The sequence below is a fragment of the Polyodon spathula genome, chromosome 27 (genome assembly GCF_017654505.1).
Source record: "Polyodon spathula isolate WHYD16114869_AA chromosome 27, ASM1765450v1, whole genome shotgun sequence".
NCBI classification, from domain to species: Eukaryota; Metazoa; Chordata; class Actinopteri; order Acipenseriformes; family Polyodontidae; genus Polyodon; species Polyodon spathula.
The window spans coordinates 3676685-3693552 of NC_054560.1; the positions used below are offsets into that span (position 1 = coordinate 3676685).

Consider the following 16868-nt stretch of genomic DNA (forward strand, 5'->3'; position numbering starts at 1 on the left):
TTTGACTTTCTATATAAAACCCTTGTGGTCTTTGTGCTGAAAAGCCGAGGAAGGCGGAAAAGTGGGCAGTGGGCTGCTTCGAACAGCTGTCAGAAATAGACCACCGTCAGCACTCTTTGACGTCACTGCACCTACGCAGCTATTCCACTCCAACACATTCTCATACCTTTACTGATACCGCGTAGGGGGGAGGATGAGAGCGGGGAAGAGCTGTGTGCAGAATGCAGAACACAAAGGGGATATGCAAGGCATCGCTTTAGTTGCACGCCACAGGTGTGGGAGTTTAAATTGCGTTTAAATCGACCAGGCTATGATTAGCGATTCTTACTTATCACACAGGAATGGAAATATGATTCCTATTGCATAGCAGTTTCACCCATTTCAGATTGTAATATGTGCTTGATTAACCACAGCGTTTAGGTAACAAACGCAGGTGTGGTTTATTAAACTCATAGTAAAACCGGGAATGGGTCGACTGCTATGCAGTGGGAGTCTCATTTCATTCCCTATAACCTATAACCCTAACCTTAATCTTAACGTAATGAGCATTGTCAGTTGTTACTGCAGGGAGCTGACAATGCTGAGACCACGAGTCTGAAGAGTCTGTCTAAAGGGGTGTTTTATAGGATTGGGGTCTGTTTTTTATAAACAGGCTTTTTTAATTTGCATGAGGATTGGTGTTCATCTCCGACAGGTCGGAATGCATTCATTAAACAAAATTTAATTCAGCAGATGATTTATTACAGGGGAAGCGGAGATAATATTATAATACGAGATTCACGCGAGGCTTGTATAGTCTTAGCTGATGAAGTGGAAGTGAATGGCAGGACTTAATATAATAATAATAATAATAATAATAATAATAATAATAATAATAATAATAATAATAATAATAATAATAATAATCGTGTGATTCCTTTTGTTGCACGCCCTCATCTTATATCTGGTGCAAGGTTAATTCCTTATAGATGCTCTTTAGAGAGAATTGTTTGTGTTTGTATTTTAAAAGTATGTCGTTTTGTGTTCCGTTGTGTAGGATACAAACACCGTACTGCAAATTCATTGAACTGGAGTGTGATGTTCGTACCGCGCCACCTGGTGGCGGTTTATAAACCGCTTCAATGCAATCAGAATACGCTGTAGCAAGACGCGAAAAGCGAAAGCCGTCAAAACTACAGCTCCCATAAGGCGTTACGCCTTCTTTCTGTCTGCGTGCTGGGATTTGTAGTTTATTGTTGCCTTAAAGAACTACATTTCCCGTGATGCTCCAGGTCGGCCACAGAGGATTTGTGGGTAGCTGCCCGTGTCCTTGTATAAGCCTGTGTTAGTGTTTGCTGTTTCAGAGGTAGAAGCTCGGCCCCGGTCTCTCGTTTTGTTTGCCCTCTGATACACCCGAACCATGCTGGCTGCCCGGTTCTTACTCCGCCGCTCCGTTCCTGCATTCTGCCAAGCTCGGTGCTACGCCGACGCGCCATCCGCCTCAGTGGCCCAGATGTCCTTCACTTTTGCTTCGCCGACTCAGGTAACCAAAGACCGCGGATTTGGCTAGTGAAGCAGGCCGCTTGGTGTAATATTGTGCGGACAAGTGAGAAAAATCCGATTATATCAACGCTTAGAAGTGGTTTGCGTGCTCGAGAATGCGAGTTCAGAAACGCATGTTTGTAAGGAATGCTTAATAAATAATAATAATAATAATAATAATAATAATAATAATAAAAATAAAAGCATCCACGGTTATGAGTTTGAAGTCGCTTACCCGTTTTGTCTGATAAATTGCCAATAGTTTGTGCTGCATAAATGTGTACGTAGTTCTATTATGAGACTCTCTTTGTAATTTATTACTGTATTGTGTTATTCCGTTGTATGCCTAGGGCCTTTGCAGTCTGCCAGCATTATGTGCGAGTGTGTTTGACAGTTCAGGGTGGGCTGGACCTTCAACCTTGAGATGTGTACCATTGTTACTGGCCCAGAGACGCTGTGTAAATGAGAATACTTTGGAGCACAAACTAGAATCTTTGTTTTAAATGATCTGTTTCATGCCGACCAACCCAAATTACGTAAAGCATTCCTAAACTTTTTATTTTCACTTATCATGAGAGAGTTGCTGATTGATCAATAGTGTATCATCATGGTGTGCAACAATGACAGCTTGTTTCATATTGTAATACCAGGCTCAGCTGTGTCTGATTAAACTCCCAGTAAAACCAGGAATGGGTCAAACCTCTATGCAATGGGGGAGTCTTATTTCCATCCCTGGGCTCTTTCCAGGTCTGATGCTGTTTTGTCTTGCAGGTGTTTTATAAAGATGCTAACGTGAAACAGATCGACGTTCCCACCCTGACGGGCGCGTTCGGTATCCTCCCTGCCCACGTGCCCACGCTGCAGGTCCTGAGGCCCGGGGTCGTCGTTGTGTACAGCGAGGAAGGAGCTTCAAGCAAGTACTTCGGTAAAATAAATAAATAAATAAATAAAATGACTTCATCAATCAGTACTGAAATACTCCAACCATTCCACGCAATAGGGTTACTTCGCTGATAAGTCGTAAGAATGTACATACTGCCAGGGATGGAAATAGACTCCTATTGCACAGCAGTGTCACCTCTTCCAGGTTTTACTATGAGCCCCAGTGTGTGTAGGTAACCAGCTCAGGTGTGTATTAAACAAACTGCTATTCTTATTTATTCTTATTAAATTATTATTAGTAGGGGACTTTGAAAAACAACGTCTTTAACAGTGTGAGTGAGTCGTGACGTTTTCCTCTGAAGCATTATTATACTCTTAATAAAACCCAGAAGCTACCACCATCGCCCTGCTTAACAGTTCTGCGTGCTGTGTGTTTGTTTGCAGTGAGCAGTGGTTCTGTGACGGTGAACGCAGACTCCTCTGTGCAGCTGCTGGCTGAAGAAGCAGTGCCGCTAGAGAATCTGGATGTAGCTGTGAGTACTCGCGATAGGATGTTTGCCATCTTTCGGAGTGGTTCTGAATGCAATTCCTTTTTTTTTTTTTTTTTGTTGTGTGTGTTGAGGAGCTGCTGGTCTGTTACCTGCTAAAGCCGTGTGTTGTAGGCTAGATCACCCAAAGTGACTTAATAAATATTTGTAAGCTCCAGCACATCAGAGCAAAGGAAATCCAGAATGGCTGATTATAGATGTCACTGGCTCTTCTAGAGAGACACGGGCTAATCTCACCAACTTCTGTGTATGTAGAGATGGAAATAAGATTCCTGTTGCGTAGCGGTTTCAGCCATTCCATGTTTTACTGTGAGCTTCGTTAGCCATATGTATGTCTCATTACTCCTCATATGCTGTGCGATGTAATGGGAGTCTTATTTCCATCCCTGCAGAAACACACAATAAGAAATTGTAGGTCAGTTTATGGTGATAGTGTTTAAGTTTTATTGAATTTTTTCTTCACTTGACCATTTCATTGAACCGCTGTTCAGTACTTTTAATGGGATCCACGTGCACACACTGGTTGCTCTGAACCCTTTTGAGTTGGGCATGATGTAAACTCTGGAAATTTTTTATTGGATTATGAACAGCCTGAAATGACAGAAGGCTCTTCCTTGTGCACGTCAGCTTGGTAATGGACTCCTTGTATAACATCTGTTGGATGCTCAGTGTTTAATGGACTTGTCTGTGATCGCCAGGCTGCCCGGGCTAATCTGGAGAAAGCACAGTCCGAGCTGATGGGAGCTGCAGACGAGACAGCCAGAGTTGAGGCTCAGATCAGCGTAGAGGCCAACGAGGCAATTGTGAAGGCACTTGAATAGAGACACGTTCATGGTACGTATTTCGGTGCAATGGGAACGGAAATCAGACTCCCGTTGCATAGGGGTTTGATCCATTCCTGGTTGGACTATGTTTAATAAGACACACCCTGAGCTTGTTATACACTGTGGCTAATCAAGCTCTTTGTAAAACCTGCAATGGATGAAACTGCTATGCAGTAGGAGTCTCATTTCCATCAGTGCATGCTATCCAAAGCTCTGCCAGAAAAGAGAAAAATCTGTTAAATAGCTTAAACGTTTATGTCTGTTTCAGATTAAAGGTTATTTATGATAAATGCACTAATTTAAATATGCTGTATATCATTTCTATCCACTGTATTTACATTGCTGAAAGATTTACTGAGAACTTTTTTTCATTTTGATTCCAGGGAGTTCTTTGTATTGGCGTGCAAGTGGACGTTGCAATCCCCCAAGTTGCGTCAAGAAACACAAGACAACATTTGCTTTGTACAGTGGATCAAATTAATACCAATAAATTTATTTCGACTGATCTACCAGTGTCTTTTGTGTCCATGTATCCTAATACTGTAGCTGATGTCGCTGCAAAAAATAAATGCAGGAACATATGCCTCCACTAGGTGTCGCTGTGGTGTGTTTTTAACCCTTTTTGGCTCATTGGATCTGTCTCAGTGTAGTATTTATTGAAACCAACTAATGGAAGTGTTAAAATTCATTTTGTTTTATCCTTAAGTTCTACACCAATGCAACCGTATCTCATCCAAGCATTTGGTATGCCGTGGGTATGGTTAATCAGGTTATTTTTTTTCAGTGCAACTTAAGAGGTACGAAACTATCCTCTTGAATGTCTTCAGCTGTTGACTGAGATTTCGGTAATTAACAAATCATACACACCTATACAGCTATTTAAAAAACCCTGCATGATCTTGTATGATCTTATTTATACATTATAAGGTTACAACCACAACCAAGCTGTTTTGAAAATGAAAGTTCATTCCAGTATGGTACCGCTATGTTTTATAAGTTTCATGAAAAGTGTTAAACGAACTGGTTTGAACATAAACTTGTCAGCTCCCACGCTGCCTCCCTCGGTGCATTTTTAAATGCTGTACAATTTTGAAGAAATTAACTAAGAAATAATGATGATAAAAAAAAAAAGAACACGCTGGGTTTGTTTTATTAAACCGTGACATTAGTTAGCTGTGTCAGTTATAGTTGGAGAGCAGTATATAAAGTTAAAGCACACATTTCACCAGTTGAACAGGTATGAGAGGTAGTGATAATCCGTTATAGAAAGCTAAATTAACGCAGCTCGAGATTGTATTTCATCTAGATTTCGTACTGATTAGAAAAAGGAAGCCGCTACTTGGATCATGGTAACGTTATTGCTATTTGCACATGTTATTTTTTTTCATGTAGTCAGAATTTTGATAAAGTAATAATTCTCTCTATTAATGTGTTCATTTTTAGTTGGTGCAACCAGGGTTAACGTAACAAAACTGGAGCCGACGTTCTCCATGACAGATTAAATTATCATTTATAGACGGAATAAATGTTATATCCTGTTAGGTCATGGCTTGTTATCTTTAAAATAAATAACAGCGTTTTTACTTTTGGTCTATAAAATAAACGTCATCCCTTTTGAAATTGTATCCCCGTTGTGATTTGTGACAGTGTTTGTACTTCACTGTCAAATGCGATTTGCATTGTGGATCTCGCGTGTGTATCTACATGGGGCGGCACAAACCTCTGTCATCTACAAATCAGGAAGCTCTATTAGCAAAAAAAAACTAATACCGGTAATTATGTACGTGTTCACTCAAGGTTGACCATTTAAACTGTAGCGTTAGGTATCAGAAAAATGCTACTGCATACATTTTTTTAAAAAAAATTAGCAAATGAAGAGTTTTGGGTTGAAAAATGCTACCAAGTATACGTTAACGTTGAACCGTGACGTTATGAATACTCGTTTGTACTCGTACAGGGGCACACCCTAAGCTCGTATTACCTGGGACACAGGCTTCCACTTGGTGTCGCTGTGGTCTTCCCTTTACATTTTATTTGCTCATTGGCTCTGCTGCAGTGAGACCAGATACAGCTGGTTCGTTGGTGACCAATGAAGTCCTACAGCATGTATGCTTTATTTTCAACTAAATTAGGCAGGGCTAGATTTAGACAGGCTTTGCCTATTGCATGCGTGACGTGTCTTTCCATATTTAATAATGCTGTTCTTGGTTGATTGCACTTTTCCACTCTTTAAGCTTCTGCATGTTACTGTTGTGTCAGGAAGCAGTCTCTCCCACCCCAACGTGGGTAAATGTTACTCTGATAACTTTTTAAAGGAAGTGCCAGCAGTTCTCTTGGATACAGACTAGACAGCCACCTTAATCCATAGGGTTTTAAATATAGCGGAACACATTTATAGTCAGGGTTATTATTAAAAATTAGGCAGTGAGTGAACACTGCTATTAATATTTCTGTCATGCTGCTAAATAGGATTTTCTTACTCAAAAAAAAAAAAAAAAAGTTTATATCATTTCAAGTCTGTTGTTCCTTATAAAATGTTAGAATAACTTTATCAATTAATATTAAAACTAATTTCATTACCTCTGGTCCAAATGATAAATTTAGCCAGGCTTGAAATATTGAGAAAAAACATATTTAATATCGAAAGCAAGATTTTATTTTGTACTACTGCTGCTGCAACTCCTCGTCTTAAAAGAAAAAAATAAATAAAGTAAATTGATAGTGTTGGTTTATATTCAGTGTTTAAATGGGGAGCTTGTTCTGGCCGATCGCAGCGGGCACTGCGGTATGTTTTGGTATAGTTTGGTTTTGGTATTCCCAGGGATGTAAGTAAGACTCCCATTGCAAAGAGATTTGATCCACTCCTGGTTTTACTTGGAGTTTAGTAAGACACACCTGAGTCTGTTACCTGTACACTGTGGCTAATCAAGCTCGTATTAAAACCTGGAATGGGTGAAACTGCTGTGCAACAGGAGTCTTATTCCCATCCCTGATTTATACCGGTCAGGGTTGTCCGTTTTGGTGCTTGGGGAGTGCGAGACAGAATTCTGACCTCGACCTGTACAGCCCATTGCAGTTCTTATTTGCTCTTTCACAGAATCTTAATCCCCTTTCACACTGGCATGCTCTAGCCGGGTCAGAAACAGAAATGTTCCTTGCGGAAGTGAAACCTTCACGCAGGTGTGGCTGTTTGTCATTGCGTCTGCTTAGAAACTGCCGTTAAGCGTTTTGTCTCGAAGCGTGTCGACCCACGTCCTGTGGTGGGTTGCCAGGACACGGCTGAACTCGGGTACGACCCAGGTACGTGGTTTCACACTATGTGAGATTGTGACCCGGGTAGGTGTGCCGGTGTGAAAGGGGCGTAAGATTCTGTAACACCTTCAACCTTCAAATAATACATTAACCAAATCTGTCTGTTGGGTAGGTGTTAAATGCAGGCATGTGTAGATATACATTCATACATAATGTATTTTGCATGCTGTGAAAAAATCCTATGAAAAGAATTGATGTCCTGTACTGTATTGCGTACTGCAATCTGCTCATTCTCAACTCTGTGCAATGTGTTACCCACAAATGTGTTTAGTACACTTAGGTAAATGTGCTTCCTGCTAATTTGAAACTGGGAAATTATTTACATCTAGCAACTATTTCATTGAGATATAAGGGTTTGTTCACATGCAGGATCCTTCAGTTGCAAGTTCAGGCAAGACCTTTAAATGCCATGTGAGGCAGACTGGATCAAATTACATTCTTTCCAATGCAGCTTCTGGAAAAACAAAAGTGGAAAATTACATGAACGGTTTACTGCTGAATAAAGCACGGTCAAACAAAAAAAAGAAGTCCATAAGCAGCACAGCAGAGTGGTTTTGATATGATTCAGGAACTTGGAAATTCCAATTCCATTCTCACAAAGTTTATTTTTTCTCTCATTTAGAAAAAAAAAAAGTAGCTCAAACTGATACGACTGAGTCTTCCAAAAAGTAACCACAAAGTGCCAGAAAAAACAAAAAACAAAACTGAGCAGCAGATAGAAGGAGGAGCATTAGACTTGGGCTACCATCCAAAACTGATCAAACCTCGAGACGGCAGAGAACAGCTCGTCTGAATACACAAAACAAAAGGGGAAAACGTGCACTTGAAACGACCGCATGCATTTTATGCTTGGGGAATATTCCATGATCCACGGCTGTGAAGCAGGGTTTTCCCTGGCTGGAATCGATCCAGGCGCCCTCGCTCGAAGTCTTTAAAGCTGCAGTGTGCTGAACTCGGTGTTATCACAAACCTGTAGTCTATGGTATTAATTCAGAGCAATCAGATACAGTAATAAGAATTTGTTTACAGAACTTTTAGGATGCAAAGAAACAAATATTTAAAGTGATGCAGACAATCTACGTCTTCATTATGTGCTGGAAATGTGTGCAGATATAGATCTATATAATCAACCCTGCCTTTTAAGTCATCCCAAAGAAATGTGACACTGATTTTGTGTATTTAATTTTATTTTATGGTCTTTATTTGAATTTTTTGGTTAAAAGATACAAACCTTTGCAGCGCTATCACATGCCCATAAAGATGAACTCAAGAGGCAGCTGTTTGGTCTTTCCCAGGTTATCAGAGACATAAAAAGGGATTGGAAGAAAGACACACACACACACACACACACACACACACACACACACACACACACACGTTTGTTTATGAGGACTTTGCATTGACTCTCACTATATTTGTATTTACTTTTCCTAATTCCAGTCAAACAAAACTCCACAGAGGGTGAAAGTCAACAAGAAACAAAATATTTGGGCACTTTTAGTTTGTTTTACAAAAACAATGATGCCTGTTTAATATCTGTGACACACACACACACACTGCCTCCCTTTATATTGTATTGCTAGCCTGTTAGGAGCCCCCACCTAAGCAGTCGTTCGCGAATTCCTACAAAGTGACCGAGCTGAATGGATGTTTATTTGAGGTTGGACCTCGCTCTTCTCCAGCTGCAGTATGTCTCTGATGCTTGCTGGAATGAAGTGGCAGACAGTTGTCAAAGGGTGTGCCCATTTTTTAAATGTTTAGACAGATTATTGTTTGTTTCTCCCTTTAAAGGCTGTGGCGCCAAGACAATCACGGCTCAAAAAAAAATTTGAGTCAGTGCAGTAGTCAGCACGGCTCCATTCATTAAACCACATCACAAACCCACTCCTGTTCATCACATAGACAGGCTCTGCTTGATCCCGGACCGCATAGCAAAGTTCAGGGCTATGACCGGCTGCTAGAAGCAAAGAACAACCCCAAAGCACTTTAGACATGTGCATATCAGGTAAGAAAATGAAAAAAGATATTTAAGAATGTGCTTGGAGGAGGAGGAGAGGGAGCGGGAGGGCATGCCGGCAGACACCCTGGCACCCTGTTGGTTTGCGATCAGCTGTGAGCCACCCCCCACCCTCCCTGCCCATGCGACTCGGACACATTGCTGCATCGAGACTGTGTGTTTGGGACTCACCCCTGTGCAATTGTTAACGGGGCAACAAAAACAAAAATTCCAGTAACTGCAGAGGTTCGCTGTTTAGGGCATTTCTGGGTGGGTCTAGGGGAGTGGTGCTATTTATTTCCTCCATTTATAGATACTGAAACTATGTAAAATCATTTTGCAGCTACAGCCAGTTCCTTTTACACCACACCCACACACATTGTGTAGCTCCACTTTCCATTGCAGATGCACGGATCCCCTTTCTTGCCCTCCACTGCCCGCTAGTAGAAGGCTGTGCATTTTGCTGTGCAAAACCACTGAAGTGTCAACTTTCCTTCAGGTATTTTCATTGCCACCTCCCCTGCCTAACTGCGCTAGATTGGAAAAAGTTCCAAAGGTTGCAAAGGGTCTAGTTTTTTGTTTTTTTTGTTTTTTTTTGGGGGGGGGTTGTTATTGACATTGAGCCAAATATAAAAAACTAAATGCATACAAAATTTCAGAAAAAAAAAAGTCTAATCCTGTTTGTGAGAGCATTGCTGTCAGCAGTGACCGGGGCCTGAATGACACTCATGTCCTGCTTTATAGTGTATTTCCTGTCCTCTGAGCATTTTCCGCGAGGCATGTGACTGCTCGGTAATGTCCTTTTCCTTCAGATGGTGCAAAGAGGCACCCAGCAGCTGGATCAGGGCTCTCCTCTTGATCTAGAGTCATCCTAATCAGTGAGAGGCCTCAGCGATGAGGCGCCCTTCGAAAAAAAAAAATAAAAAAAACAGGGTGAAATTCATTTAATAGCAATCGTGTCAGATCTCAGCTAATCTAAGAAATGGACCTGCCCTGGAATTCACCAGCTTAACAACCTGGTTAAAACATCCAGCCTCCAGTAAGGCACAGTACTCCCCCATATAACACTACAGTCAGGAGCAAGAGGCAAGAGGCAATTTACGTTCCGCTTTGTAAAGAGAACACAAACGCTGTATAAGCGTTCTCCACGCTCTGCACCCCAGGCCTCTCGGATGTTTTAGATCCCCTGATGGGCTACACAGACCTGTCAGGACTGAGAGGGTGACATTAACCACCTCGAGCCCCCAGCCTGTACGCTGGACTTTGAGAAATGTGAACCCCCCCCACCCGACTCCAGTCCTGACATGAAACAAAGCCACAGCCCCAGCTGCTCCTGCCAAGTCAGATCTGCTCTCTGCCTGCTCCTGTGGTTTTAGTCACATGCCTCGCAATAAAAAAAGAAACTTATTTTTATTGTTTCCATTGAGGAAAAGGCTCAAAGGGCAGGAAACACGCAGTAAGACAGGACACGCGTGCCAGACAGCGCTGAAAAAACAGGAACACACTCATCACATTCTAGTTTATTCAAAGTTCTGTGTGGTCAGGAAACCAGCTTGATTGGCTGCACAACACAGAAGGACTGAGAAAGAAACGAAGAATAGCCCTCTCTATAAATAACATTTGAAGCTGACTTTTTAGAGTTGAAATGATTTGTCACGTGATTTGAATGGAATGAAGAAGGCTGTGCAGTCCCGGCATTTAGGATTCTCCAGACAAGATCAAAGTCAAGGTCAAGGCAGATTTACAGAAACAAATAGAATAACTTAATAGTGGAGCAACACAACCTAGAAGCACTCAGAAAAATTGTAAAATAGTCTGCGATTTCGACAGAAGTGTGTTTGTTAGGAACCGTATAAATCCAACACAATCCCCACCCCTAGTCTTGCTGTAAATCATTTGGTGTTGCCCTAATTTGGGCCGGTATATAAACACACAGGTATATGATCGTTCTATATGGGTCAATGTCCTGGTGTCTGGTGTAGCTCTGTTACCCTGAAAGCTTGGTGATCTTTGTTTTGAAAAACACTTTAAATATTGTTTTTGTTGTTGTTCAAACAGACTGGAGTTCAGCGGAGTGATGTAGACGCCGTGGAATTTCAGGAGCTGGGTTCACAGTTCCTGGATGAGACTGTGAGTCAACTCCAGGCTAAAGGCAGGGATGTGCGTTTTTTTTTTTTTTATTACTTCTCTTTTGAACTTTATCGTTTGAGCTTGATAAGGCTTTTTTTTTCAGATCACATTGTAAAACTGATCAAACAGCTGCCTGCCCCTTATATAAGTTTAGTGCTGTACATTTAGTTAAGTTAGATAGTGGGGTGAGAGATTGCACCTTCGAACCAGCTGAGAACACAGTGTACTCTGGAGCCCATGGGATGCGGATTGTGTAAAAGCTTGTGTGGAGCTACAGGACTTTGTGTGCCCTGCTGCTCCAACCTGTATCAGTCAGAAAAAAAACAGAAGAGGCGGCTTTTCAGCACCCATTACAGACACAGGGATTTATTATTAATCTTTACAGGAATCGATAAGGAATAGATAGTGGGAACTGACGGCACAGGACTGACGCGACCGCCCCCTTCCTGTGTGTGTGTCTGCTCATTTGTTAGACTACTGAAGTGCGCAGGTGAGACAAGCATCAGAGTCTTTCTGAGCACTGCAGTTCTGCTTTGCTCTTTCTAATCATGCCAGAGTCAAACCCAGGTCTAACATAGTGCCCTCTAGCCCCATCTCCCTGTAATGCAGGAGGGTTTGAAGTTAAAGCATGTGGTGCAATTTAAAAAGAAATACAAAATTCTAAACCTGGAAACTAAGTGAAGTAAGATGTCTTCGCTGACTCCTGGAGTCTCTTTTAGGCATTGCTGGATTGCCATGACCCCATTCTTCTCTCCCATTAGTAATTGCAGGGCATAGTTGTGCAGTATCTGAACAACCTGCCCTGGTCTCTTTAAGAAGATTCCCTGGCTGGCAGTATTGCATGACCTCGTTCATGACGAGCTGGCTTGTCCTCACTGTGCTTTACGGCTGCAGCAGCCAAGCTGCCCTCTTTAAAGGGAGCCATCTCGCAAAGGGGCTAGGTGAGTAATGTTCAATACTCTCGCTTTCAATCTATATAATCTCTCTCTCTCTCTCTCTCGCAGTGTTCCCAGGCCCTCCTTCCGCTATTCCATTTTAATTTCCCCTGAGTTTCCCAAACGGATGTGTTATAAAGCCTCTACCGATCTGACAGTGACACTTGTTTTCATTAGGGTCGTTATCAAGTAGTGCCGGTATGAGTGGGTGGCTTTTATTAACTGCCTCCGATGCGCGCACACATGCACACACTGAGACACGCACAGACACGCAGCCCTGGAAGAACTGCCAAGTCAGCAGGTGAGGGAACAGGAAACCACTTTGAGGTTTGGAACCTGGTTTCAAGAGGCTTGGTTTCAGGCCACTGCACGGCACACCAGGGGAGACTTGGGGTTTGATACAGCAAAGCTGCATCAAACTAGGTCTCCTGGAAGCAGGTTTCAAGCCACTGCTCCTGAAAAAGCTGCTTTGTGTTCACTTAGCTTCAGACTTCAGAAAACTGCATTGTGGGTATAGGTGTTGAAAGGTGGGCCAGGCTTTCCAGCGACAAGCCAGCTTAGAGAATTTAAATACTGAGATTAAGATTTAAGTCAGCTCTTAATTCCAACACACACACACACCTACCTTGGTAAGTGTTAGGGGTTGTTTTTGCAGGCTGGTGGGCATACTTTCATAATAACTGTTTGAAAGAATACAGTATAGTTTTACATTGGCCTGTCTTTCTGCACCAGGTAAAGAGCGTGGCCTGTCTTTCTCGCCTAGGCTGCATTGTGTCTGTTGGGGCTGGAACATACTGTACAGAGTGACAAGGGTTAAGAGGGAGCCACCCCATGCCTCATCCAAATGAGAAGAAATAAACTGCATTGCGTGGAAACGCCCGATCACACTTCCCTGTGATCTTATCAGGAGCCACAATAATGATCTCTGCTTACACACTGGGTGTGCCAGCCCAAAACGCTCCAATCAGCAGGCGCGTGTGTGTGTGTGTGTGTGTGTGTGTGTGTGTGTGATTAACTTGAAGATTTAAGATGTTTGTCTGCTGAATGCACAATATCGATCGAATGAGTGATGTTCTTAAAATAACAAGTGGGTGCTCTTAATCACTTTCTATGCCTGGAATGTGGCGAAACACAAACACACACACACACACGCAGGCATGCAGTGTGATTAACCAGGATGCACCACAGAACCATGCACATGCAAACACACACACACACACAGCTCAGCCGATGTCATCATAAGGTTGGCCTTGCAAACGTGTCCACAGGCACGGTGTCACAGAAGCAGGATTTCTGTCGCCGCGATGGTGACCAGCGGGTGTGTCAACAGCAGTGAAGGGGCCGGCAGACAAACCCCAGGATGGACTCTCTGATTGGGGCGGCTGGGCAGGATGTGAGCGCTGTTACATGTTTTCGCCACTGGAAGCTGGACAATGGCACAGACAGTGGACGCCAACTGCAGAAAGGCAGATTCCTCGATACAGAGCCCTGCCCATGACCGCCAGTAATGATCCTGACCCGAGAGACCAACTCCTCTTCCTGCCCCCCCCCCCCCCCCCCCCCCCCTCCCCCCCCCCCACAATGGACGGTGTTCCAGTTAGCGCTGACATGATTTTCCTTCTAATGAATGTGTGATGCATTGAAAGAGCCGCCCACTTAGATAATCGGTTGACTGCAGAATCATTGTATGCTTTTTCCACATGATTCACACACACACACACACACACATACACACACACACACAAACACCAGGCAGCGAGACAGACTCACCACCCCTACTGTTGTGTGATTTAGGATTTTCCAGGGTTATTTCTGTAGGGCTATAATCGATCTCGGACAGAAATCACCATGTGTGTGTGTTTCCACTTCTTAAACAGTGGCTGTTTTTTTTTTTTTCCTCATTTTTTTAATTGGTACCTGAACTCAATGATATTAATATAACAGCAGTACAGAAGTTTCTTCTAGCTTAATCAGTGTGCCGTAGCATTAGGGAAGCATGTTATTAGATTTGCAGCACAAAAGATCACCTTGCACAGGGCCTTTGAAATACGTTTTTAAGAAAAAAACTTCATAATAATGTCTACATTTCACTCACAATAGCTTGTAAAAATGTCACCCCACTCCTGGAATTATTAGCAGATGCTTTTATCCAAAGCGATTTACAGAGACTAGGGGGTGAACTATGCATCACAACCACTGCTGCTGCTGCTGCAGAGTCACTTACAATAGGACCTTGTTTGTTTAAAATCTAATCTGAAGGACAGAGCACAAGGAGATTAAGTGACTTGCGCAGGGTCACACACAGTGGCTGAGCTGGGATTTGAACTGGGAGTTCAAGCCCCTTTCTCTAACAGTGGACCACAATGCCTCATTATATTATAGTACATTATTATCAGCACTTTGTTTAAACAGGAAAAGTGGAGGTTTTTTTTTTTTTTTTTAATTTTATAAAATGTTTTCGGAATAATAAAGAGAGGTGGAAAAAAGATGAACCCCTTCTCTTATTTATTTATTTATTTATTTTGACTTCCTGTGTGACATAATCTCTCATCTCTCAGCACTGTAACTTGCGCAATGCCAAATGGACTTAAACATGCCCTGGCCTCGGCATTCAATATACAGATGCCTACAGTAGGCAACACAGACACCCAAGGATAATGGTTTCATTATACATTTAAAAGAAATGTTATTAGAATTCATTTACAGTGGCTGTCCCTTCCCCTCCCTCTTCCAGCATATTCCATTCAAATAAGCTATGTGCTTGCAAACTTCTGACCACAGCTGTTATTTACAGGGGGGGGGATGTCCACGTCACGTTGCAGGAGTACTAAAACTTATATTTTGCCATCATTTATTGGTATAATTACGAGTCAGTACAGAAGTACCATGGGAAGAAAAATGGCATCAGATCCGTGATCACTGGAGCCCAGAGTTGTCATGATTCAAGTCAGTGACTCCACTCCAGTCAGACTCGAGTCGCAATTCTCTAGTCCCTGCTCAAGTCCCAAAAGTCTCCACTCGAGTCGAGTCATAGTGTTTATGATAAAAATTATTTTAAAGAAAAAAATGACAGTCAGTTTCGTTTTTAATAACAGCAGAACTTCTTCTGATGCGTACAAGCGCCCTCTCTTTATGCGTGAGAGGAACACATGACAAGATAGAGACAGAGAAGAGTTCAGAAGAAGTGTGGAGTGGAGTTTGCATCCTGCCAGCACTGAGAAATGCCAAACTAAAATACACTGGGTCTAAAATAACCAAAATCATTCTTGGTCTTTATTTATGTATGTTTTTATTTCCTACCAAGCATCAATTACTTGGTGAATCAATCAATATATTTTTATTGAAGTAAGCTTAAAACTTAAAAGCTGTAGCAAGAATAGGGATTTAGTGTTTGTTTCCTGGTTTAATGCATATTGATCGAAACTCATGTACAAGCTTATAAACTTAAAAAAAAAAAGATTTGCAAGCGAAATTTAGCGTAATAATGCACTGTAGCTACACACAAAACGATCCTGGGCAGACCTCACCACAGCAGCATGATTTGGGGAATAGGCACAATCAACAATGCCAGACGGAAGGAAGTCGAGGACAGAACTGCATTATTTGCAATGAATTTTTAAGAAGTGGTCTGTGGATTTTGTCATAGTGGGTGAACAGATCAGTTACTGCACCTATGTAAAAAAAAAAAAAAAAGGATTCGTTTGTGCTCCTATTTTGCATGTGTTTAGGTAACAGCATACAGTCTTTTACGTTAGTAGGGTTATCCAAATTACAACCGACCTCTTAGTATTATTGTACTTTTGCACATTATAACTACTTCGACTATAGGTGGTCGCTGTGTCCAAAACACAGGGAAATGGTTTAAGTTTGTAATTCACCAAGTCTCGTGTTATTTACTAATGTTATCACACTGAGGTTTCTGTCTACACAGTTTTATTTATCATTTTAAATCGAAACAGTAAACTTAAAACAGCAAAATGACCTTTGTGCAAATGAATATAGACATCAATAAAAACCAAATACATTACCAAATTATTTGCCTGTTTAAATACATCGTGCAAACTCTCGCATCTCTACTTATCAGTCACATTTTGGTCACATTTTACCAATAAATAAACAATTACCACAGCGAGCACTATCGTATTCATCGTAGTAAAGCTGAGTTCGTATTACCTGTGAACAGAAACACGTTTGAAGTTTGAAACTCGTTATCTGGAGCTTGGTGTTATTTACGTTATCGTGCGGTTTTGAGGTTCAAGCTGCATCTGCATATTTATTTTAAGTGGATGGAAGCTGAAAATATTTTTTTTAAAACCACGCTTTTCGTGTACCAATACAGTACTCGCGTCATTTCAATAGATTGTGGGGAAACCTCAGTTCTCACAACGCTGCCTCGGGTCCGGCTGTAGCCGACTACAGCGATCTGATCCTGGATCCTGGATCCTGGATCCAGGCTGCGATCTGAGCGGAGCTTCAGTGCGCTTCGAAGACTAGAGCCGTGGCTGCGTAATTCCGTGACTCAGAAGCGACTCAGTAACATTTGAGTACATCAGCAATGCACTCTTCTGAATGACTGTCTTTGACAGGAATGTGTTTGGAACTTTTAATTAGACATACAGGGGATGCGATGCTTTGGAAAGCGCAGCACGGCTCCGTCCGTGACATTTGATGATTCCGTCGGTTGCTCCTGCTGCAGTGTGTTCACCCGTAGTGGCAAGCA

At 42.1% G+C, this 16868-nt stretch overlaps 1 protein-coding gene across 1 annotated transcript; it reads left to right on the plus strand.

Annotated features, from left to right (window-relative positions):
- Nucleotides 1–1264: 1264 nt before the first annotated feature.
- On the plus strand, nucleotides 1265–4280 carry LOC121301246 (ATP synthase subunit delta, mitochondrial-like). Its single transcript, XM_041230410.1, has 5 exons — nucleotides 1265–1522; nucleotides 2293–2446; nucleotides 2848–2936; nucleotides 3650–3785; nucleotides 4159–4280. The coding sequence occupies exons 1-4, from the start codon at nucleotides 1400–1402 to the stop codon at nucleotides 3770–3772; spliced, it is 489 nt and encodes a 162-aa protein (XP_041086344.1). The 5' UTR covers nucleotides 1265–1399; the 3' UTR covers nucleotides 3773–3785; nucleotides 4159–4280.
- Nucleotides 4281–16868: the final 12588 nt, after the last annotated feature.